Here is a 24,580-nt window from a genome sequence, read left to right as displayed (position 1 = left end):
AACTGAAAATTCAGTGTTTGTTCTTGAATTTTATAATCATTTAAAAAGTATTATCAAAATAAAAATAAGTGTAAGATATATATTTTTCAGTTTAAATACATTTTTGATGCAGCTCTGTAATTATTTTGATCAAATCATTTATTTTCATTCATATTTCTTTTTTTCACCTTCAGATCTTTTTTTCACTTTCAGATTTAATTTTTTCAGTTTCAAACTTTTGGCCCCGTTCTGGCGTGGGTGGGTGTGGCTTCGATTGAGAGGGGCGTGGAATTGTGAGTGACAGGAGAGCAATCTGTCCTCACAAGATGTTACTTTCAGGAAACCCATATTGCTCCGCCCTGCTCAGAGTACCGCTCTCAAGGCGCTCAGCTGCACCCCGGAGCAATAGGTGGTGGTAATACACACTTAAGGAGAATGCCAACAACCGAAAAAAAGAAGAAGAAGACGAGGGTTGATTTTTTTTTTTTTTTTTTTTTAACTGGAAACGAGTAAAAGTAGTGAATCAAGCTGCACACAGTGATGTGAAGACATAAAATACTGTAATATTTTAATATTTTAACGGACGAACGATCATGTGTGGACCTCATCCTGTCACATCGCTTAACAACGGTAACCAGAGACGCTTTAGCTAGTTTCGCTCTTTAGCTAACGTCGTGAGATGGTGAGTTTCACACCTGCCTTTAAACGATTTTATTTTGCACTCTGATTTTTTTCCAAAAGTAAAATAACCTGGTTGTGTCCGTTTTGTACAGAAACGAAAAATAGGAAACCGTTCGTCCAGTGTTATTTTTAAAACCATTTTCTCTCTGCAGAAATTAAACGATGGTTTTCCTCGGTTCATATGAACGTGGAAGACTTAGTTGATAACAGCTGCCACCTGTGCTAGTCGAGCGGACTCCTGATCTCCCAGTTATCAGAAGACAACAGAGGTGATCACAACTAGAAATTATTTAAAACAAGATCATGGATCTGAGGAAATTCTTGTTTACAATGAGAGTGGTGGATACATGGAACAGCCTGCCAGAGGATGTATAACAGCACAAAGTGTGATTAGTTTTAAAAATAATTAGACAAATATTGGAGAAATTAATATAGTTAATTTAATATAGACAGCATGAGACACTTCAATAAAATATATCTCATTCACTGAGTGGTGAGCTGTCTTCCATATATATTTGATCTGGATAAAGTGCTGCACCACACCTCCATCCAATAATTCAACTTATGTGGCTGATTTAATTTAGTTTTGCGTTTACAGCCATTGACGTGTGGAATTCTAATTTACATATTGCCGTCTACATCACATTACCATCTGCAATCGGTTGTGCATTTACTTTTAGTAAATCACCATGCAATTTAGCACTCATCTGTGATCTTAATGAATGGAATGTTCTGGAAAATGGTAATGATCTTCAGTTAGTTTTTTTTTTTTTTTTGCTATTATTGGCATATTGATTAAACTCATAATTTGCAGAAGTTTTTCTGTCATTCCCTCTTTCAAACTAAAAGATTGTTTCCCAAGTAAATCAGATTATATCAACTTGTTTGAATAAACAATTTAATACAGTTCACATTTTTTATTTAGTTTACTTCACACACACACACACACACACACACACACACACACACACACACACACACACACACACACACACACACACACACACACACACACACACACACACACAGAGAGAGTAATTGACCGGGAATAAAATCCATTTTCTTATCAACAGTTTGCACCACAGCTGACCCATTAAGGGTGAGAGCAGCTCGTGGTCAACCACTGAACCAGTAAGTTGATTACATCTGCTTCTTCCAGGTCATCTGTGTGTGAAAACATCTTCAGTATGTTGTCTGTGGGGGCTGAACGGGATGGAGGGGACATTGAGGTGTGTAGATTGAAATGTGAAACATGGCACCTAATTGTACCATTTGTGTTCACTTAAAAAAATCTGTTATTTCATTGCTGGTGTTTATTTATTAATTTATGTCCAAGGATTCGGATGTGTCAGAAATGGATCCTGATGAAATACTAAAGAACCTGAAGGTATAGAATTGTGAAATGTAGACACAAATCTTAATTTTCTTATTGTCTGTGCATGGCCAATGGAGCATGGAACTTTATTTATTCCCACCCATCTATGTTTATGCAGGGCCTAGATGATATGGATGCTGAGCTTTTTGCAACAATGAAAAAACCTAGTTCAGCCCCAAAACAAACAAAACCAGCTGGTGATGAAGGGTCAAAGAAAGACTTCTCGGCATTAGACAGTAATATAAAACCAGATGGTGCAGGTAATTCCAGGCAGTGGGTTTCTGCTTATGGTATTTTCACATCATTATCCTCACCTTAAATCTTGCAATGAAGGTTCCGTTGATAGCAGAATTCAGAGAGCTGTGTTTTTCCCTTGTCACTCAGATCAGTCCACCACAAGAAGGAAGAAGCCAGATTCTACACCTTCATCTACAGGCCGAACCTCCAAGAAGTTCACCTTCTCTGGTCAGCAAACCTGGTTTTTCTCTGCATCTGAGGATAAAATCACAGTCCCAACTTGGAAAGTGTCTACTTTGCTAATGATGTTATTATTCTCTAAATGCATCTTTAGTTCATATAATGATCGTCAGGTTCATTGTTCATTCATATACAAAAACTAAACATTAGGCTTGTCACACAAATTTTGATGGCTTTGTGTTCTAACAGTGTTGTGTGTATTAGAGTAAAGACTCAAGAAACGGCTGATTGTAAATGTTTGCATCCCATTTCTCTGAAATGGCAAAAAGCATAAAACACACTTTTTCATGATAATAATAGTGATTGCCCCTTCAGTTCTCTTGAATGTTATGTCATCATCAAAAGTAATCTATTTCTAAAGCAAGAAACATCTGTGTGCGGGTATGTGGCTCGCATAGCTCACTGACTGTTTGTCAGATCGACCTCAGCTTTTGGATATAGCTTGCGCATGGCACAATGATGTGCATCCTTTCTTATGAAAATTTGGGGGATTAATTTTCAAAACCTTTATTTTGCCGTTGTACAGATTTCCCTCAAAATTTGTTTCCATGTTCTGTTTATTTTGTCATATAAAGCCGCTATCTTTAAAAAATAAATAAATAATATATATATATACACTCAACAAAAATATAAACGCAACACTTTTGGTTTTGCTCCCATTTTGTATGAGATGAACTCAAAGATCTAAAACTTTTTCCATATACACAATATCACCATTTCTCTCAAATATTGTTCACAAACCAGTCTAAATCTGTGATAGTGAGCACTTCTCCTTTGCTGAGATAATCCATCCCACCTCACAGGTGTGCCATACCAAGATGCTGATTAGACACCATGATTAGTGCACAGGTGTGCCTTAGACTGCCCACAATAAAAGGCCACTCTGAAAGGTGCAGTTTTATCACACAGCACAATGCCACAGATGTCGCAAGATTTGAGGGAGCGTGCAATTGGCATGCTGACAGCAGGAATGTCAACCAGAGCTGTTGCTCATGTATTGAATGTTCATGTCTCTACCATAAGCCGTCTCCAAAGTCGTTTCAGAGAATTTGGCAGTACATCCAACCAGCCTCACAACCGCAGACCACGTGTAACCACACCAGCCCAGGACCTCCACATCCAGCATGTTCACCTCCAAGATCGTCTGAGACCAGCCACTCGGACAGCTGCTGGAACAATCGGTTTGCATAACCAAAGAAATTTTGCACAAACTGTCAGAAACCGTCTCAGGGAAGCTCATCTGCATGCTCGTCGTCCTCATCGGGGTCTCGACCTGACTCCAGTTCGTCGTCGTAACCGACTTAAGTGGGCAAATGCTCACATTCGCTGGTGTTTGGCACGTTGGAGAGGTGTTCTCTTCACGGATGATGCGAAGGAGATGTGTTGCACTGCATGAGGCAAATGGTGGTCACACCAGATACTGACTGGTATCCCCCCCCCAATAAAACAAAACTGCACCTTTCAGAGTGGCCTTTTATTGTGGGCAGTCTAAGGCACACCTGTGCACTAATCATGGTGTCTAATCAGCATCCTGATATGGCACACCTGTGAGGTGGGATGTATTATCTCAGCAAAGGAGAAGTGCTCACTATCACAGATTTAGACTGGTTTGTGAACAATATTTGAGGGAAATGGTGATATTGTGTGTGTGGAAAAAGTTTTAGATCTTTGAGTTCATCTCATACAAAATTGGAGCAAAACCAAAAGTGTTGCGTTTATATTTTTGTTGAGTGTATATATATATATATATATATATATATATATATATATATATATATATATATATATATATATGTGTGTGTTATGGCTTTATTTTGACACGAAACACACTCCTGTCATAACGTGACCCTGTAGTTAAAAACAAGCGCAACCTTTCTTCTTCTATGGTGTTTAATGGCAGCCGACATCCTTATTGCCACATTGTTCCCATCTTCTGCATCAGTCTGTTATAGCATGACTAAATCCTCTCTTTGAGTCCAGTGTCTTTCAAGTATTTAAAAAGTGAGCACTTCCCCCTCTCATTTGACCTTATGGCTGAAATACTTCCTACAGAAACTTCTTTCAGGCTTTACAATTGATTTCCTTCAGTTTTTACTCTTTAATAGATAAACCATTCAAAAATGACGAGATACAGTTTGTAAAATCAAATATTTTGAGGGAAAATTAAAGTACTGTGCTAAATACTGTACATGTATATTCATTGGTTATGATTTTTATTATTTATATTACAACTGGTGGCATTTCACAACACTTTATTTAGAATTCAGTTGGTGTGGTAGTGGCATCTGGCATTAATATGCTGTATTGAGCTGAATATGCCTCGTTGAACCTTTTTGGGTCCAACTGAGCAGCTATTTTATGCTTCTAGAGAAATACCGTGCATCCAGAAAGTATTTACAGCACTTCACTTTTTCCATATTTTGTCATGTTATTCTAGAATGGATGGAATAATTTTTTCCTTAAAGTTTGACACACAATTCCCCATAATGACATTATGAAAAAAGTTTTTTTTTTTTTTTTTTTTTAAATCTTTGCAAATTCATTAAATTAAACCCCCCCCCCCAAAAAAAACAAACAAACAACAAAAACACTATGGAATCACATGTACATAAATATTCATAGCCTTTGCTATTAAGCTCAAAATTGAGCTCTGGTGCATCCAGTTTCCACTGAACATCCTTGAGATGTTTCTACAGCTTAATTGGAATCCATCTGGCATAAATTCAGTTGATTGGACATGATTTGGAAAGGCACACGTGTCTAAATATAAAGTCCCACAGTTAACAGTGCATGTCAGAGCATAAACCAAGCAAGAAGTCAAAGGAATTGTTTGTAGACCTCCAAAACAGGATTATCTCGAGGCACAAATCTGGGGAAGTGCACAGAAACATTTCTGCTGCTTTGAAGGTTCCAGTGAGCACAGTGGCCTCCATCATCCATAAATGGAAGAAGTTCAGATCCACCAGGACTCTTCCTAGAGCTAATCACACGTCTAAACTGAACGACGGGGGAGAAGGGCCTTTGTCATGTAGGTGACCAAGAACCCGAGGGTCACTCTGTTTGAGCTCCAGCATTCCTCTCTGGAGAGAAGAGAACCTTCCAGAAGGAGAAACATCTCTAGCAATCCACCAATCAGGCTTGTATGGTAGATTGGTTAGACAGAAGCCACTCCTTAGTGAAAGGCACATGGCAGCCCACCTGGAGTTTGCCAAAAGGCACCTGAAGAACATCAGACCATGAGAAACAAAATTCTTTGGTCTGGTGAGACAAAGATTGAACTTGGTGGTGTGAATGCCAGGTGTCAATGTTTGGAAGAAACCAGGCACTATCCCTACAGTGAAGCATGGTGGTGGCAGCATCATGCTGTGGGGATGTTATTCAGTTTCAGGAACTGGGGGACTAGTCAGGATTGAGGGAAAGATGAATGCAGCAATGTACAGAGACATCCTGGATGAAAACCTGCTCCAGAGTGCTCTTGACCTCACACTGGGGCAACAATTCATCTTTCAGCAGGATGATGACCCTAAGCACACAGTCAAGATATCAAAGGAGTGGCTTCAAGACAACTCTGTGAATGTCCTTGAGTGACCCAGTCAGAGCACAGACCTAAATCCGATTTAACATCTCTGGAGCGATCTGAAAAGGGCTGTGCACTGACGCTCTCCATCCAACCTGATGGAGCTTGAGAGGTGCTGCAAAGAGGAATGGACAAAACTGCCCAAAGATAAGTGCACCAAGCTTGTGGCATCATATTCAAGAAGACTTGAGGCTGTAATTGCTGCCAAAGGTGCATCAACAAAGTATTGAGCAAAGGATGTGAATGTGATTTCTTATTTATTTTATTTTTTTAATAAATTTGCAAAAATTTCAACAAACCTTTTTTTCATGTTGTCATTGTGGGGTGTTGTGAGTAAAAACAAAAGAATTTACTCCATTTTGGAATAATGCTGTAACATAACAAAAGGTGGAAAAAGTGAAGCACTTTGAATACTTTCCGGATGCACTGTGTATGTTTATATGATAGAAATGCAAGTAGTATATCTGTCTGTAGTTGGCAATTAAAAAAAAAAATAAATTAATATTTACATTTGAAAGAAATATCTTTCCTCTGTAGATCTGGATGATCCCTTGGATGACTTGTTTCCGAGTGAATCTAAGCCCAAACCAAAACCTACCTCTCAGCAGGCTCACCGAGAAAATTCAGAGCCGTCTCATTCTCCTTCACTGTCTCCTGTAATAAAGAGGGACACAGGTGAGCCATAGACTTCCCTTAATTCTGCACAATAATATTTATTTGTTTTTGTTTTCTGTAATCAACCACTAAATCATTATGTGTTTTTTGTGTTCCTTATACGACAGTAACAAAGCCAGAGGAACATGCATTTAATAAAAAGCTCACAAAAAAAGAGAATGTGCTGTGGTCCAACACAGAGAGGTAAATCTTACTGAAATCATAAATAATAGTCTTTTGTGCTTTTAAGTACAGTTTAAAAACTTTTTCTAGAATTTGTTTATGTGATTAACTTTTAAGTGTTTAAACAATGTTTTACTCAACAGCTGAGCTTTACATTTTGCATAAGACCATTTTGTTCCAATTTGCCTTTTCTTCTGTTGTTATGGTGGATTTTCTGTCTCTCTGAATTGATGATCTGAGCAGAGAGCAGGTTATGTAGCAGCAGCAGACATATGTTTACATACACCTTGGTTTAAAAATGTTAAAACTCAGTTTTCCATTTCTGCAAATGTTGCATTTTATTAAACTGTGTGTGTTTTAAGTAAAGCTGCGACAAATGATGAATGAATCGATTATTAAATGAACCGCCCGGTATTTTTGGTAATTCGTTAATCACTGGGGTCTGATTTCAGCTTCTTCAGTGTTAATATTTCCTGATATCCTTTCTCTCTGAATACCTTTGGGTTGTGGATAAAACAAGATATTTGAGGACATCATCTTGGGCTTTGAGAAACAATAATTGATATTTTTCTCAATTTTATTACACTTTGTGGACTAAGCAATTAATGGATTAATCCAAAAATTAATCAACAAATTAATTAACAAAGAAAATAATTATTAGGTGTAGCCTTATGTCTTGAATATGATGCCACAAGCTTGGTGCACCTATCTTTGGGTAGTTTTGCCCATTCATCTTTGCAGCACCTTTCAAGCTCCATCAGGTTGGATGGGGATGATGGGGATGAGCTCAGATGATGCATCTGAGCTCAATTTTGAGCTTCATGGTAAAGGCTTTACTTTATTGGGCACTGTAGTGTCATTTGAAGGTGGGCAATAAAGGGTTAAAATGAAAGCGCATATGCTACTTCTGGGGACAGCTGCATTATCAGCCAGTCACTTGTCTGGCTCCCTATTCACATTCAATCTCACTAAAACCTACTGACACAACTTGTCCCATTTACTTTGTTTTCCTTTCTTCACTGGGAACCAAAAAAAAGGCACTTTTCACGACTGCTTCGGTGATTGCAGCCGAAAACAAAACAGTACACTTTCTGTTTATAGTGATGCTGTGTTTGTGTTGTGCAATGGCAGGTTGTCCATGGAAGTGGTGAAATCCAGTGATATCAGGCAGGGCTTCAAACGAGACTGTGCTACCCCATTGCCATGAGGTTATTTAAAAACAGTATTCATGTGAACGAGTTATTTCTGTTTTTCCTTCACCATGTCAGACTGAATTCATGTTAGACTGTGAATTCCTCTTGAAACGAGATTACAGAAGACCACAGAAATTGATGGAATTAGGTTAGCATTCGAAACACTACAAGCACTACAGAAAGAGGACTTCATCAAAACCTGTGCCAAAAATATGGTTTTCCTGTTCTTTCAGGGAACTGCTGGTGGTTTTATGTCAACCTAAGACAGAACTTCCTTAAATTAAAAAAAAAAATGTCCCATATGATAAAGATTCCTCTAATGTACATTGCCAGGCGAGGCCCCCCACAGAGAGTTCGTACAGCACTAGATGAGATTTTGGAGCGTGGGACTTCCCCTCGTCTTTTGGAGCGACCACCCACAGGCAAGAGGCAGGACCCACCTCAGTCTCAAGAGAGTCAACGTCAGGACGAGCCCCCGAGTGTGAAAGGTAAAGAACCAGATGCTGCGAGCAAGTACTGTTTAAGGAAAGAATTCACCTGACCTTTTTGTTGTCACTTTTTGTTCGAGCCAGCTTTAGAAGATGACCTCGTATTTGGTTCCTACAAGCCAACATTTGGATCTGCAGGTGAAGGACGGCTGTCACGCAGACCTTCTGTGAGGTGTGTCCATCCTCTAAGGATGGGAATCGAGGACCTGTTCCAAATTATGCAGTCCATTGGAATCATATTCCTCAGATGTTATCAGTTCCTCTTATCAGTGGCGCCAGTCTTTTTACAGTGTTGTAAAAAGTCATGCATCTTGCATGACATCATGTCTGATGTCATTATGCCAAACTCTGCATCTGGCAACAAGGAAAGCCATGGCATTGTCACTGAAAATCTGTGTAGATCTAGATTTTTCCCACACATAAATTGGTGTTGAATCGATAAGGGAATAATCAATAAAGAACTGGGCTGGTAATCAGAATCGATAGTGACATTGGTCCCATCAGTTCCCATCCCTGTCTTACAGGCAGCATATTATTCTGTTTATAACCACATGCTTTTCTTCTTCTAAAAGACATACACTCCACTATAAGTCTGATTGACTTTTCTTTTTGTTGGTTGGTTTTTCCTAACAGATTTTCTGCAGAGGATGTCAGTGTAGCGCCTGCTGCAAAAATGGGCACAGACACTTCATCCCCAGCAATCAAGCCTGAAGTCTCTACAAACCAAAACAAAGAGGAAGGAGATGATGATGATGTTGATGATTGGTTAGCAGGAGCATTGAGGAAGAAAAAGGCTCTATTTGTGTCAAACTCTGAGGACAAACAGTCCAAGAAGGAAGAGTCTTTAGGATCAGGGGAACAGTTGGATCTGGAATCTCTTCTTAGGTAGAATCCAGGCAACATAACAGGGGCAACTCTTTGACAGACCCAACAGTGAATAAAAATAACTATTTTTTCAGTGCTGAATAAATAGCTGTCCTTCTTTTCAGTGAACAAGTGACTTCACCAGCTGCCAGGAGCAGAAATGGCACTTTGACAACTGTCAAGGAAAGGTAGAATGTCTTGTCTAATTCCATGTTATTGAATAAAGCTTTGACGCTTTCTGCATTTTTCACTGTTTTTTTTTTTTGTGTGTGTGTGTGTGTGTAGTGACATCCGTCTTGGACACACAAGCTCAGCTATTGGTTCTGCTTCTGTCACGGAAGAGAAGACCAAGCAAGGTATTCAGCTGGATTGCGCCGAGAAAGCAATTTCTGAGGAAACACAGTTGCGGAGCCTGGCTTGATTTTAGTGGCATCTTGCAACCCCAAATCAGAAAGCGTTGGGACACTGTGGAAAAATCCATATAAACAAACAGTGTTATGTTTACTTTCATTTCTGTTTCATCACAGACAGCATGAGTCCAAGATTTTTCATGTTTTATGTGGTGAACTTTATATTTTGTTTAATATACAGTGGCTTGCAAAAGTATTCAGCCCCTTGGTGTTTCATGCATTTTAATTTGTTAATGGCATTTCAAATACAAAAAGTAAATCAGGCTTATCAATATTCTAAAATTATCCCTCCTTAGACTCAAACTGAACGTAAATCTCTACAACTTGATATAAATTAATTAAAAATATTAAAGCCAAGATGATGGGTTACATAAATAATCAGCCCCTTTGGTATAATAGCTGTAAATAATCAGTTTTATTGCCAGTTTTCTTCAGACAAGTCGGGATGGATACATTAACATTTGTACGTCACTGAATATGTCTTGAACTTTATTTACATCACTTATGAAGAAATACAAACAATATGGCACTCTATGGTAAATCTGTATGGAGTAGACAGTTCTCAACAACTGAGTGACTGTGCAAGAAGGAGAAGAGTGAGGAAAGCCACCAAGACACCCAGACAACCCAGAAGAGGTTTACAGGCTTCTGTGGGTGTGACTGGAGAAATTGTGCATAGTGCATGTTTTGCATTTTGTATCTCCAGTTATACAGCTTCATGATGAAGTGGCACAGAAGAGGATTTTCTTTCACCAAAATATTAAATCTAGGCTTGCATCTCTGATGTACCTTCTGGCAAATTGTAGCCAAACTTTCTGGTCTTCTTTTTAATAAAATCCTTTAATTACGTATATATTTAGTAGTGCCCGACTGATACGGATTTTTTGAGGCTGATGCCAATAACGATATTTGGATGAAAAAAAATGCAGATGATTGATAAAATCGGCTGATTTGCCGATAGCCGATATTATTATTATTATTATTATTATTATTATTATTATTATATTTTTAAATGAACAAAATGTTCTTTTCTGGACCCTTAACAAAAAAGGTATGAGCTAAAAGCTGAAGCTTTGTCCTCATATTGATTAACTTTATAACAGAAGAATTTTCAAGTTCAAAAAATGCAATCAAGAATTAAACCTTTGTGAAATTAGCAAATACATATCCTTAAAAAGAGTTGTGAAATACATTTGATCCTGTACCTCTTGTTGCTGCAACTTAGATATAGGTTCACAATAAGGATATAGATCCTTATAGACTTGTATGCTTTTGTCAGCGGATCAGTGCAGTATGACTGTGAACTACGGGGGCCGGTGATGATCACATTTAAGCAGGGGTGTAAGGAGCTCTCAGTTGAATGGAGTCAGAGCTCCATCTACTGGACAAACGGGGCAAGGACATTTTACATTGCCAACACATAAACATTATTTCAGTAACTGTTCTGTTTATGAAAAATTATCGGCGTTCTATCGGCAATATTTCGGCCTATAGTGAGTACTTTGAGAAGGGCTTATATCGGCCAATAATATTGGCCAGCCGATAACATCAGTCAGGCTGTAATATTTAGTACATACTCGTATATACTGTATTCCTTGTCTTTCTGATGCCTGATTCTGTTTTTTCTCTCTGTTTAAGGTGCAGCGCCATCCAGAGATGGGTGTGGTATTTGTGCTGGAGACCCTCCTGTCCTGTGCACCAACAGCATTTCCTGTATATTCGTTTGGTGAATTGTTCTGTAATTTATGTCTGTAGCATGACCCAAGCAGAGGGTCACCCCTTTGAGTCTGGTCTGCTTGAGGTTTCTTCCTCAGAGGAAGTTTTTCCTTACTACTGCTGCGCTGGGGGTTAGTAAGGTTAGACCTTACTTGTGTGAAGCGCCTTGAGGCAATTCTGTTGTGATTTGGCGCTATATAAATGAAAATAAATTGAAAATTGAAATTACATACATACATACAATGAAATTTGTCCTCCATTTAACCCATCCTAATTACAGTTTGACACAATCCAACCACTAGGAGCAGTGAGCAGCCACAGTCCGGCACAGTTTTGACATTGAGGTTCCCAAGACAACATTTCAGGTTTTATTTTGTCCCATTCTTTGTACACACACATCTTAAGGTGTGCAACAGTACGGGGTTGGCATTGTTGCATTCATCATTGTTGTATTTCTCCTCACTTTGTCTATTGAGGACACAGCAGGCAGACTTGGCCAGTATCTGCAACCTCAGCTCCTGCAGCCATGCCTTTGTAATGTGTGCAGAATATGGTTTTGCATTTTCTTATTGAAAAATGCATGAATGTCCTTGGAAAAGATGTCATCTTGAAGACGGCAAATGCTGCTCTGAAGCCCTCACTGTATTGCTATAGGAATTATTCCAACAATAAAAGGGCTTGTTTTAAACTTGTGCGACATATGTAACAGATTCAAATTCAGTTTGAACTGCAACAGTGAGAAACAGGTTCCTTCACAGAGGGGAGGGAGGTCATGGCCAGCAGCATCTCTTTTCCATTCAAGGTAACTCAGACAAAAATGGATTATTTCTGAGAGTCCTGAATTGTTTTTTGATTTATTGCTCCTGAGTCCTGTCTGTATGATTCCTGTTTTGACTGGTGACAAGGCACAGTTACAGATAACGTTGTACTTTTCAGTAGCCTGGATGCATCTGTATGATAGTAATTTTTATTTATTTATCCATTTTTTAAAAGCTGTTCCACATCGAAACCAAAATCTAATGCCAAGGCCATCAAGTGCTGTCCAACAACAGGTATTATCGCTTATAGGCACAATGGTTGTGTTTATTAATGTATATAATAATCACCTCATGTAAGTATTTTTAAGCTCTTGCCCTCTTTCCAAACAGGTGCCACTCACACCAGACAGTCTGCAGCAGCTGTTGTTACAACAGCAGGTGAGTGTCTCTGCTTCCAGATGTACTACTTGGAGTGAGAGAACATGTTGAACCTTGTTTGTTCTGGGCTTTGCTGTGCTTCTGTTAAGGTGTTGCAGTCTCAAATGCTGGGTCGTAGCGATGCTGTGGATGCAGGGGTCCTGCAGAGATTGAAAGAGAAAGATCAGCAGTCTGCAGATATTCAGGTTTTACAGGCTCGTATCGTCCAGCTGGAAGGACAGGTATGTGATTATTGTTCCGATGATGAGATGAAAACTAAATCAGTACAGCTTTCACTGTTTGTAGGAACGATTAATATACTTGACTGGCAAGTGCTGGAAGGGCCTGATGGAGTGGCAGATGTATGTCAGTCATAGAGTTGGACATAGCAAAGCTAGAGTGCGCACTCTCTATACCGCTGCTGCGCATACATAGGGGCACGGCCACCATTACCAAAGAGGGCAAAAAGGACACAAAGTACCCCAATGTGCAATACAGCGTGCATGTTGAGTGAATGTGGAAGTACGGAGGGTAATCACTACAATGGTGTTAGACGGACCGTAAATGCCGTACCTACCTGTTTTTGGTTCATTTTTTAATTAAAATAATATCATTAATTAAATTAGAATAAAGAGTTCAATTTCTTACCTTCCTGGCAGAAATAGCGGGGCTTCGGGATCATAACACCCGGACATAACACTGACATGGAAACACACTCACGACTTGATCATTGCTATACACAGCACAGTGCATCATGCAGTGTTAATAAATCCATGGATAAATTCTCCTGATGTCGTTATCCCAAGAATCTAATGACATGAAATTTCTGACTTGGCACAAAATAATGCTCACTGCACACTCTGGAGTTGACCGTGGGGTTAAAGACAGTGAATGCATGCATGCATTTAAGTAAAATCTATACAGAGTATAACTTGTTGGTTCAATATCCTCATTGAGCAAATGTTAATTCCTGGTTTCCGGTGGTTGCAGCAGTCAATGCAGGCACTTGAATATGGCATTTTGGGTGATATTTTCCATCTGAAAACACAACAGCAAGGATCACACTGTGCCATTTGTAGCAGTCCAACTGTGCAGCCTTTTTTCCCTCTTTGGTAATGGCAGTGCATCCTCTTTGGTGGCATGCAGCCAGGCCTGACTCTGCCCTCTAGCTTTGTTATATCCAACTCTATGATGTCAGTAGTTCTAGAATTCAGGATAGGTGGTACTCACTCAAAAAACAAAACAACTCAAATCTCAAGGTGCAAGGCACAGAAAAATGTGAGGCGATCAGAAATGCAAATGCTAAAGTCAAGTGATGTGCTTGTTATGTAATCCTGCCATAGTCCTGCAATACATGATCACTGGTATTAAAACAAACAAGCAAACAAATATATGTTTAATAAAAAATACATATGAGTGTGTATATCACATAGAAAAATCACATGAGCATATTAAAGACTAGGATCACTCAGTTTCAGCATCACTGTCCTTCCTGACGCCAATGACTTGGGTTCAGACAAAAGGTAGCCAGGTCAGACATGGCCCACGGGCTGCAAATAGCATCCCTGACTCAGGCTGAAGCTGGAGAAGCCCAAGAAGATGCCCATGTTTCACCTGGATGCAGCAGGTAGATGGTTATTTTAGAGCTGTGCTAATGGACCGGTTGCCGTCCAAGACCCAAGGCAGCATCAGTGCGTGCACTTGACTTGACTCAATTCAGGCGCTCCACAGCCGCCAGCTTATCTGGCAAATTCATCCTGCAGGTCAGAGACTTAAAATTTTTTTATGACACTTTCCCTTCAGATATGGCATGAGGAGGAATTTCAAAGACACCTTATACATATAACGCAAACGGTGAGGCAGTGTTACATTAAAAAAGACGTCTGCAGTGCAAAAATTTATCCCAAGAGGGAGGAGGTGGGGCAATATCTGACAATTGTTATGTTAAAAGGAGTAAAAAAATCTGTCAAATAGATGTCAGATTCAGACATGTGAAACCTCCTGTTGAAAGGTCTGACTGCTAAGAAATGCTGGACAGCAGCCTGTTTAAAGGGAGTTTTTAACATTGCCCTGCTCTCAGCTGTTTGACCCATCAAATAATAATAAGAAGCCAATTAGCGCCCTGTCAAATCACTCCCAAAAAACAGTTACTCTACAGAAGATGGTGTATGTGTGAGGGTCAAGCCATAATTAAACCACTGCGGACAAAGTGATTCTTGACTTCCAAATAAATGGATATTTGTCATTATTTTCTGTTATTTCATCACCATTATTTTTCATTGGCATTATTTCTGGCTTAGTTGAGGTTAGCCTGGCGGCCTGTCAGGCCAATAGTAATGTGGGAGAAACACTGTATTTGTAACACTTTTTTTTTTACAAGGAGGCCAAAGTGCATAATTATATACAATAAATGTGTACTTCCTAGGTTGCAATAGGTTGCCATCCAGAACCTAAGGCAGTTCTGTTGTGCCGAGGATGTAGTAAAGCGTGGCACCAGCACATGCTGCCAGACTCGAATTATACTTTGCACATTCTGTTGACATCTTACGGGGTTGTACAATACGATCCTCTGACATTTGAGTTCACTTCATTAATGCCTGTCTGTCATGGGAAGATGGCTAATTTTTCATCCTGCTTAGGTGTATTTAATCTGATAATACAGGTGTATGTAAACATTTGGTCACGCCTGATGGTTTCCATGATTTTCCTTTATAAATCATTGGTTGTTTGGATCAGCAATTTCAGTTGAATAGATCATATAGCAGACAAACACAGTGATATTTAAGAAGTTAAATAAAGCTTATAGGTTTTACAGAAAGTGCAATAATTCTTTAAACAAAATTAGGCAGGTGCATAAATTTGGGCACCCCAACAGGAAAAAAAATACATCAATATTTAGTAGATCCTCCTTTTGCAGAAATAACAGTCTCTAAACGCCTCCTATAGCTTCCAATGAGAGTCTGGATTCTGGTTCAAGGTATTTTGGACCATTCTTCTTTACAAAACATCTCCAGTTCAGTCAGGTTTGTTGGTTTCCGAGCATAGACAGCCCACTTAAAATCACACCACAGATTTTCAATAATATTCAGGTCTGGGGACTGAGATAGCCATTCCAGAACATTGTACTTGTTCCTCTGCATGAATGCCTTAGTAGATTTTGAGCAGTGTTTAGGGTCGTTGTCTTGTTGAAAGGTCCAGCCCCGGCGCAACTTCAACTTTGTCACTGATACGTGAACATTGTTCTCACGAATCTGCTGATATTGACTGGAATCCATGTGACCCTCAACTTTAACAAGATTCCCAGTACCTGCACTGGCCACACAGCCCCACAGCATGATGGAACCACCTCCAAATTTTTCTATATGTAGCAAGCGTTTTTCTTGGAATGCTATGTTCTTTTTCAGCCATGCATACCGCCTCTTATGTCCAAATAACTCAATTTTAGTTTCATCAGTCCATAGCACCTTATTCCAAAATGAAGCTGGCTTGTCCACGTGCTTTAACATACCTCAAGCGACTCTGTTTGTGGCGTGTATGCAGAAAAAGCTTCCTCTGCATTACATCATCATACAGCATCTCTTTGTGCAAAGTGCGCTGTATAGTTGAACGATGCACAGAGACACTATCTGCAGCAAGATCATGTTGTAGGTCTTTGGAGCAGGTCTGTAAGTTGACTATGACTGTTCTCACCATCCTTCGCCTCAGCTTATGAGATTTTTCTTGGCCTGCCACTTCGGGCCTTAACTAGTACTGTGCCTGCGGTCTTTCATTTCCTCACTATGTTCCGCTGAAATCTCTGAGATAGCTTTTTGTATCCTTCCCCTAAACCATGATGTTGAACAATCTTTGTTTTCAGGTCATTTGAGAGTTGTTTAGAGGCTCCCATGTTGCCACTCATTAGAAGAGATGCAAAGAGGGGAAACATTTGCAAATGGGCACCTTAAATACCCTTTCTCATTATTGGATTCACCTGTGTAAGGAGGTCAATGGTCGGTGACCTTACCAAACCAATTTTGTGTTCAAATAATTAGTGCTAAATGTATTCAAATCAATAAAATTACAAGGGTGCCCAAATTTATGCAGCTGCCCAATTTTGTTAAAATAATTATTGCACACTTTCTGTAAATACTAGAAACTTCATTTTACTTCTCAAATATCAGTGTGTTCATTTGCTATATGACATATTTAACTGAAATTTCTGATCCAGACAACCAATGATTTATATAAGGGAAAATCATGAAAATTATCAGGGGTGCCCAAACTTTTGCATTCAACTGTATGTGTCAGTACATCTCGTTCCGTATTTCAGACCATCATATTTGTGTTTGTATGGGCTCTGTGTCGACACTGTGGGAATCAAAGTGAAGCCTTTCGGAGACAGATCCTATCGTCTCGCAGAAAGCCAGCAGGACTTTACCTGTAACCTCCTCATTCCACTTCTGCGTTGCTGGCTACAGGTCAAGACCTTGCAGCTGGAGAGAGACCTAAGCCAAATGTTGGTAGAAACTGTACAACAGCGCCATAAAGAGGATATGGAACTCATGGAAAATGCACACAGGTACTTCAAAGGACAAGTTCAGTTTTTTTTTTTTTTTTTAAATGGCCTTAACAGTTAAGCTGCTCAGCTTTGACAAATCCCTTTTTCCACAAATGTTTGAAAGGAAAAACAGAGGTATCAGTAGGACACTGGCAGGCAGCATAGAGGGCAAGTTGTTAGTGCACTTGCTGCCAAAGCAGAAGGTTTTCTGTTCAAGACCATCCCTGCCCATTCTCCATGTAATGTGGAGGTACGTCAGGAAGAGCATCCACCACAAAACTTGTGTCAACTCAACATATGCAGATCCATATCTGATTTACATTTTGATTGTGTTGACTCTGAGTGGGGGTAAAAAGGAAGAAGCAGAAAGACCTTACTTGTAGGGTAGTGGGAGTAGAGCGCTCAGTTAACTTAAAAACTTACATTTTGTAATGTAGTAATTAAGCCTTGTTTCATTTTCTGATTACTTTTAACCTACGTTATTGAGTTCATATAGAGTATGTATCATGCGCTACATCTGTGGTTCCCAAACTGACCACACCTATCTTCTAATACTGGTGCAGAGCTGACAAAACAAACAAACAAACAAAAAAAAAAAACCAGCTGTCTATTATTTCTTCAGACTTTTTGTAATACTAACATATTTGTGATTTAAAAAAACAAAGTAGTTCATAAGGATGATTTGATTACTGTTTTCAGCATTCAGTGGATTTTCATAACTCCAGCTAATGTTGCCCTGTTGACTGTGCACTAATCATGGTGTCTAATCAGCATCTTGATATGGCACACCTGTGAGGTGGGATGGATTATCTCAGCAAAGGAGAAGTGCTCACTATCACAGATTTAGACTGGTTTGTGAACAGTATTTGAGGAAAATGGTGATATTGTGTATGTGGAAAAAGTTTTAGATCTTTGAGTTCATCTCATACAAAATGGGAGCAAAACCAAAAGTGTTGCATTTATATTTCTGTTGAGTGTGTGTGTGTGTGTATATATATATATATATATATATATATATATATATATATATATATATATATATATATATATATAAGGATTTCTCACATACTGTATTTCCTTGATTAAGAGCCCATGCGTTTATTTTTCAGTGTTCAGACCCGGTGCCTAAAGGAGGCAGGCAATTATTCAAGGCTGGCGATTATTAACAAAATGCTGCTTGATGCCTACACTCTAAAATGGTGTTAAGTTTCACACACAAATCTCTGGGTGTGAGGTGTGGGTAATAGATTATGTCCAGTGTTCTAGACAAAATGCATGTCTCACATTCAGAAAGCTGAAATTATTCTGAACATTTTGATATGCAACACACGGGCATAATACCTTAAACTGGACTTTTCTTAAGGTATGGTAAAATTGAGGAAATACCCTTTGGGCTGAATTTATTGCACATCTCTCATGGTAACTCGGCAAACTGTAATATGCTTGTGTGGTTATAAGCTTGATTCGTCTTTCTGTGCAAGTTCAGGGCACGCGTGAAGCTTCTTGAGGAATCGGCAGCTCAAAGGGAAAAGCAATCTCAGCAGGAGTATGAGGACTTGATGGAATGCCTGGCCACATTAAGACGATCAGCTGAGCAGGAGCGCTCAGAGCTGCAGGGTCAGTACCAGCGCAAAATATCCCAGGCCCAGCAGGACAGAGATCGTGAAGTGGAAAGACTCCGAGATCTGCAAAGGTAAAATGGTTTTACACTCAACAAAAATATAAACGCAACACTTTTGGTTTTGCTCCCATTTTGTATGAGATGAACTCAAAGATCTAAAACTTTTTCCACATACACAATATCACCATTTCCCTCAAATATTGTTCACAAACCAGTCTAAATCTGTGATAGTGAGCACTTCTCCTTTGCTGAGATAATCCATCCCACCTCACAGGTGTGCCATACCAAGATGCTGATTAGACACCATGATTAGTGCACAGGTGTGCCTTAGTTGCCCATGGTGGTGGTGGGGTTATGGTATGGGCAGGCGTCTGTTATGGACGAAGAACACAGGTGCATTTTATTGATGGCATTTTGAATGCACAGAGATACCGTGACGAGATTCTGAGGCCGTTGTTGTGCCATACATCCAAGAACATCACCTCATGTTGCAGCAGGATAATGCACGGCCCCATGTTGCAAGGATCTGTACACAATTCTTGGAAGCTGAAAATGTCCCAGTTCTTGCATGGCCGGCATTCTCACCGGACATGTCACCCATTGAGCATGTTTGGGATGCTCTGGACCGGCGTATACGACAGCGTGTACCAGTTCCTGCCAATATCCAGCAACTTCGCACAGCCATTGAAGAGGAGTGGACCAACATTCCACAGGCCACAATTGACAACCTGATCAACTCTATGCGAAGGAGATGTGTTGCACTGCATGAGGCAAATGGTGGTCACACCAGATACTGACTGGTATCCCCCCCCATAAAACAAAACTGCAGCTTTCAGAGTGGCCTTTTATTGTGGACAGTCTAAGGCACACCTTTGCACTAATCATGGTGTCTAATCAGCATCTTGGTATGGCACACCTGTGAGGTGGGATGGATTATCTCAGCAAAGGAGAAGTGCTCACTATCACAGATTTAGACTGGTTTGTGAACAATATTTGAGGGAAATGGTGATATTTTGTATGTGGAAAAAGTTTTAGATCTTTGAGTTCATCTCATACAAAATGGGAGCAAAACCAAAAGTGTTGCATTTATATTTTTGTTGAGTGTATTTGTCTCATTCTCATATGATGGCGTAGCAACCTATTTAATGATATTATCAATCAACTTTTTTTTTATATAGCGCCAAATCACAACAAACAGTTGCCCCAAGGCGCTTTATATTGCAAGGCAAGGCCATACAATAATTATGAAAAACCCCAACGGTCAAAACGACCCCCTGTGAGCAAGCACTTGGCTACAGTGGGAAGGAAAAACTCCCTTTTAACAGGAAGAAACCTCCAGCAGAACCAGGCTCAGGGAGGGGCAGTCTTCTGCTGAGACTGGTTGGGGCTGAGGGAAAGAACCAGGAAAAAGACATGCTGTGGAGGGGAGCAGAGATCGATCACTAATGATTAAATGCAGAGTGATGCATACAGAGCAAAAAGAGAAAGAAACAGTGCATCATGGGAACCCCCCCACAGTCTACGTCTAAAGCAGCATAACCAAGGGATAGTCCAGGGTCACCTGATCCAGCCCTAACTATAAGCCTTAGCGAAAAGGAAAGTTTTAAGCCTAATCTTAAAAGTAGAGAGGGTATCTGTCTCCCTGATCTGAATTGGGAGCTGGTTCCACAGGAGAGGAGCCTGAAAGCTGAAGGCTCTGCCTCCCATTCTACTCCTACAAACCCTAGGAACTACAAGTAAGCCTGCAGTCTGAGAGCGAAGCGCTCTAATGGGGTAATATGGTACTACGAGGTCCCTAAGATAAGATGAGACCTGATTATTCAAAACCTTATAAGTAAGAAGAAGAATTTTAAATTCTATTCTAGAATTAACAGGAAGCCAACACGGGTGAGATATGCTCTCTCCTGCTAGTCCCCGTCAGTACTCTAGCTGCAGCATTTTGAATCAACTGAAGGCTTTTTAGGGAACTTTTAGGACAACCTGATAATAATGAATTACAATAGTCCAGCCTAGAGGAAACAAATGCATGAATTAGTTTTTCAGCATCACTCTGAGACAAGACCTTTCTGATTTTAGAGATATTGCGTAAATTATGTAGCAGTAAAAATCTAAGAAGGTATTACATGAATTAAGGGTACAAATTGCACAGAACATCTTCACAGTTTTCACACTTGTACACCAGCAGCATTCAAGTGACATTCATAAGAATAACAACAGAATAAAACCTGAAGTAACTGTTCCATGAACTGACATATGAACAGATAGAAGTTTTTTTTTGTTGTTTTAACTAAATCAAAAAGGGTTCAAGTGTTTCATAGATTTGGCATAGAGCTTTTTTTAAATACATAATACAGTTTAATAGCTCTCATAATTACGGGATGTATTTAATTAGGCTTGTCGCTGAGATCGGTCCACTCTAAGGTATTTTTTGATTGATCCAGTATGTTAAATTTGAGTCTCTCAGAGATCAGTCTGCATACCATCTTGCTCTGCTTCCAAAGCTCCATGCAGACTGAGAGAAGCGCCTCCACTCTGTGCTTGCTGCTAGTTCATCAGCAGTGCCGCAGTGATATATGAATAGTTTGTTTCTGATGGTTGGCACAAGTAGTAAACTTTCTGTTGATTAATCAGTTAACACTTTGAACATGAGTTTTTCTTGTCACCTTGATTGTCTTTTTCTCCTGTTACCAGTCACTGTACAGGCCTATAGTCAGAAGGGAAAATTGGAGGAAGACACCCCCCCCTTTTTTCTTGTTGTTGATGATGATGATGATAACAGCTAAAAGACAGCCATTAATCTTGAACGGGTGCTGTTCAATCAGGATTCTTCTGAGTGTTGTACATTTATTGCTACCATGTTACATGAAGTGAAATTTGTAAGAGCCATATAAAAATCCTGGTTAATTCAATTCAGTGTATTTATATAGCGCCCAACAGTGATGTCAAAAGTACACACATTTGTTACTTAAGTAGAAGTATAGATACTGCAGTTTAAAAACACTCTGGTAAAAGTTGAAGTATCAACTTGACCTCTTTACTAAAGTAAAAGTGAAAAAGTATGTGCTCCAAAACCTACTTAAAGTATAAAAGTATAAAGTAACCTTAAAAAAAAAAAAAAAAAAAAAAAAAAAAAGGTAGATGCCACTATATGAATTGAAAGCTTAATTTAAAAACTGATTCGTTCTACATGTGGCCCAAGACCCAAAACCCAAAATTACCCCCCAACACCACCTGCATGAAAATGTTTCAATTCTAGAAGCTCTGAAATGCAATCTGGGACTATTCCAGACAATAAACTGCAGTGAGTGCAGCATCCATTTAGTGAGAAAAAAAAACTTTCCTTATTCAGATTCATTCCAGTAGTATTCTGCTCTTACTAGGATGCAGCAGTTTTCTAGTTTGGCAGATAGTTCTGGAGGAAATCACTGAAGAAATTAACACATTGACAATATGGTTTGACCAAAACAAACTGTCATTAAACTTAAATAAAACAGGGATGAAATGGAGGTGTAAGAGTCACTAGGTGTTCACAGGAAACACTTATTTATTTCTGTATGTATGTATGTTCATTGTTAGTTGCTTTTATATTTTATTTTCTGTTGTGTTTCTATTCAGGTTCTTTTTGTCTCTTTCTCTGAAATTGTATATAATAATTATCATTAGATTATTAATATATAAACAAAAATAAATTTAAGAAATATTACAATTTGAAAACAACCCGAACGTGAAGACAGCTGGAACTGCTTCATGCTAACTTTTAACATTGAAAATGCCACAGACATGCTAACGTGTTAGCGTCGCTCCCATTTTTAAGTTATAAAATACATCTATCAACTGTTTCAGAAGACCATAACAGGTCGGTTTAACATAGAAAAGGTAAATAATACTCACAGAAGTATGCTCTTTAGGGTTTTAGCGGGGGAAAATTAAGCGAAAGAAAGAAAGAATAAACGAAACAATAGGTTGAAGCATTGCTTCAATCTGCAAACCACTGCTTCGACTGGTTCAAAATCCATTCCTTTATCTTCATTGATCCATGTTTCTGATATAGCAATTATGTTAATTTTTTTTTTTTAATTGACTTAAATATTCTTTAATGTTGTTAAAGTTTGCATACAGACTTCTGCTGTTGAAATGGATTATTGATAATTTGTTATCCGTTTTAATGATCCGATTAAACTGTTCATCTGTATAATAGCAACAACTGTCATTAATATTTGAGAAGAAATTATTGTCCGGGTCTATATCATGCTCCAAGTCCAGTACATTGTGGTCTGTGTATTTAAATGTTCTCAGTTCTAGTTTTACATGATCAGCAATCCTTTGAGTTATATCCTTCTTGTCTCCAGATGTAGATGATGTAGTAGATTCCTCTGGTCTGTGTCATGGTGTTGTGATGTGTTTGTGTCCTCATACCTTATTGGTCGTATTTGTCCAGTTCCTTGATGTTCCTGATTACCATAACCTTCGCTTGTTCTGGTGTTCCGTTCAGTTTGATGAATGTTTTGCAGTTGGATGTCCATGTCTGTTGAATTTTTCCCTGCTTTTTTAAGAAACGAGCTTTCCTGACGATGTCTGCGTTTCTTTTGGTCAGATGTTCATTGATGAATACGTTTGTTCCTTTGAGTTTCCGTCCCTGTTTTAACAATGCCGTTTTCTGTTTTCTGTTGACAAACCTCATTATAACTGCTCGCTTGTCTCCATCCTCTCTCCTGGGCAGGGGGTGGCACGCTTCAATGTTATTACAGTCCATTTGAATATCTTTAGATTGCAGGAAGTCAGCCACCTGTTGTTCCACTGAGCTGGCCTCCTGCTCACTGGCCTCCCCTCCGCTGTCTTCTGACACCGCCCGTGCGTAGGATCGAGGTTTAATAAGAATTCCTGTAATAATAACGTCATTCATCCTTGTGTACTGTTTCAACTCTGCAACACGGTTCTCCAGGTGCACCAGACGCCGGTCTTTCTCGGCATTCTGGATCCGGAGAGCCTTCACTTCTTCCACCAGCTCCATAATGGATTTCTGCTGCATTTTAACAACAGAGATTTCCTCAGACAAAAAGTCCAGGGACTTCTTGATATCGTCTCCCTCCTCCGCCGTCAGTGCCTTCTTCGGACCCATGGTCAGATAAATCCGCGCTGGCGCCTCGGTAAAGCCGCGCCGGTGGATGTGCGCTGACGCCTCAGCGCACATCCACTGGCGCTGAAGCCAAGAGTAACGAGGCTGTTTGTTTTAAAAATGTAAGGAATAGAAAGTACAGATACTTGTGTGAAAATGTAATAAGTAGAAGTCGGAAGTAGGCAGAAAAATAAGTAATGGAGTAAAGTATAGATACCTAAAAAGTGTACTTAAGTACTTGACACCTCTGGCGCCCAATCACAACAAAGTCACCCCAAGGAGCTGCACACGGGTAAGGTCTAACCCTACCAACCAATACTTTATTTTGCAAAAGTAAATAAATAAAAATGACGAGCAGCTTGGTTGTATTTTTTTTTTTTTTTTGCTCAAGTTTAACATGTAGGAACATAAATGTATCGCCTCTGATTTGGTATTGGTAGATAGTCAGTATTAAATGACTTTGATCAAGCAAAAAAAAAAAGTTTAGAACACCCCAAGTCTTAATAAGTAGGTTTACTGAGTTATCTGGCTGTT

The 24,580-nt window shown here is 39.3% G+C and overlaps 1 protein-coding gene and 1 long non-coding RNA gene across 3 annotated transcripts in view; one reads left to right on the top strand and one right to left on the bottom strand.

The window, feature by feature from the left end:
- The first annotated feature begins 491 nt into the window (after positions 1-491).
- Positions 492-24,580, top strand: part of LOC117520217 (fas-binding factor 1 homolog) — a 33,237-nt gene continuing 9,148 nt past the window's right edge. Inside the window, exons 1-18 of one of the 2 annotated variants that reach the window (XM_034181530.1) lie at positions 492-661; positions 813-929; positions 1,820-1,889; positions 1,997-2,047; positions 2,154-2,295; positions 2,420-2,500; positions 6,627-6,764; positions 6,872-6,947; positions 8,453-8,607; positions 8,692-8,779; positions 9,241-9,492; positions 9,597-9,659; positions 9,757-9,827; positions 12,591-12,649; positions 12,746-12,793; positions 12,883-13,014; positions 17,230-17,330; positions 18,796-19,002. In XM_034181530.1, coding sequence (XP_034037421.1) covers positions 1,848-1,889; positions 1,997-2,047; positions 2,154-2,295; positions 2,420-2,500; positions 6,627-6,764; positions 6,872-6,947; positions 8,453-8,607; positions 8,692-8,779; positions 9,241-9,492; positions 9,597-9,659; positions 9,757-9,827; positions 12,591-12,649; positions 12,746-12,793; positions 12,883-13,014; positions 17,230-17,330; positions 18,796-19,002 — 1,706 coding nt within the window. In that variant the 5' untranslated portion in view covers positions 492-661; positions 813-929; positions 1,820-1,847. Of the gene's footprint in view, positions 662-812; positions 930-1,819; positions 1,890-1,996; positions 2,048-2,153; positions 2,326-2,419; positions 2,501-6,626; positions 6,765-6,871; positions 6,948-8,452; positions 8,608-8,691; positions 8,780-9,240; positions 9,493-9,596; positions 9,660-9,756; positions 9,828-12,590; positions 12,650-12,745; positions 12,794-12,882; positions 13,015-17,229; positions 17,331-18,795; positions 19,003-24,580 lie in introns of both variants that reach the window. The other variant, XM_034181529.1, reaches the window with a different exon arrangement.
- LOC117520218 lies at positions 836-24,517 on the bottom strand. The gene is made up of 3 exons (XR_004563573.1): positions 24,506-24,517; positions 9,182-9,191; positions 836-1,146 (listed from the first exon to the last, which is right to left on the bottom strand). It is a non-coding gene; the product is annotated as an uncharacterized LOC117520218 (long non-coding RNA).

This window comes from Thalassophryne amazonica, chromosome 11 (assembly GCF_902500255.1).
Source record: "Thalassophryne amazonica chromosome 11, fThaAma1.1, whole genome shotgun sequence".
Taxonomy (NCBI): Eukaryota; Metazoa; Chordata; class Actinopteri; order Batrachoidiformes; family Batrachoididae; genus Thalassophryne; species Thalassophryne amazonica.
The sequence above is the reverse complement of the archived record's forward strand: the minus strand, read 5'-3'. Positions and strand labels throughout refer to the sequence as shown.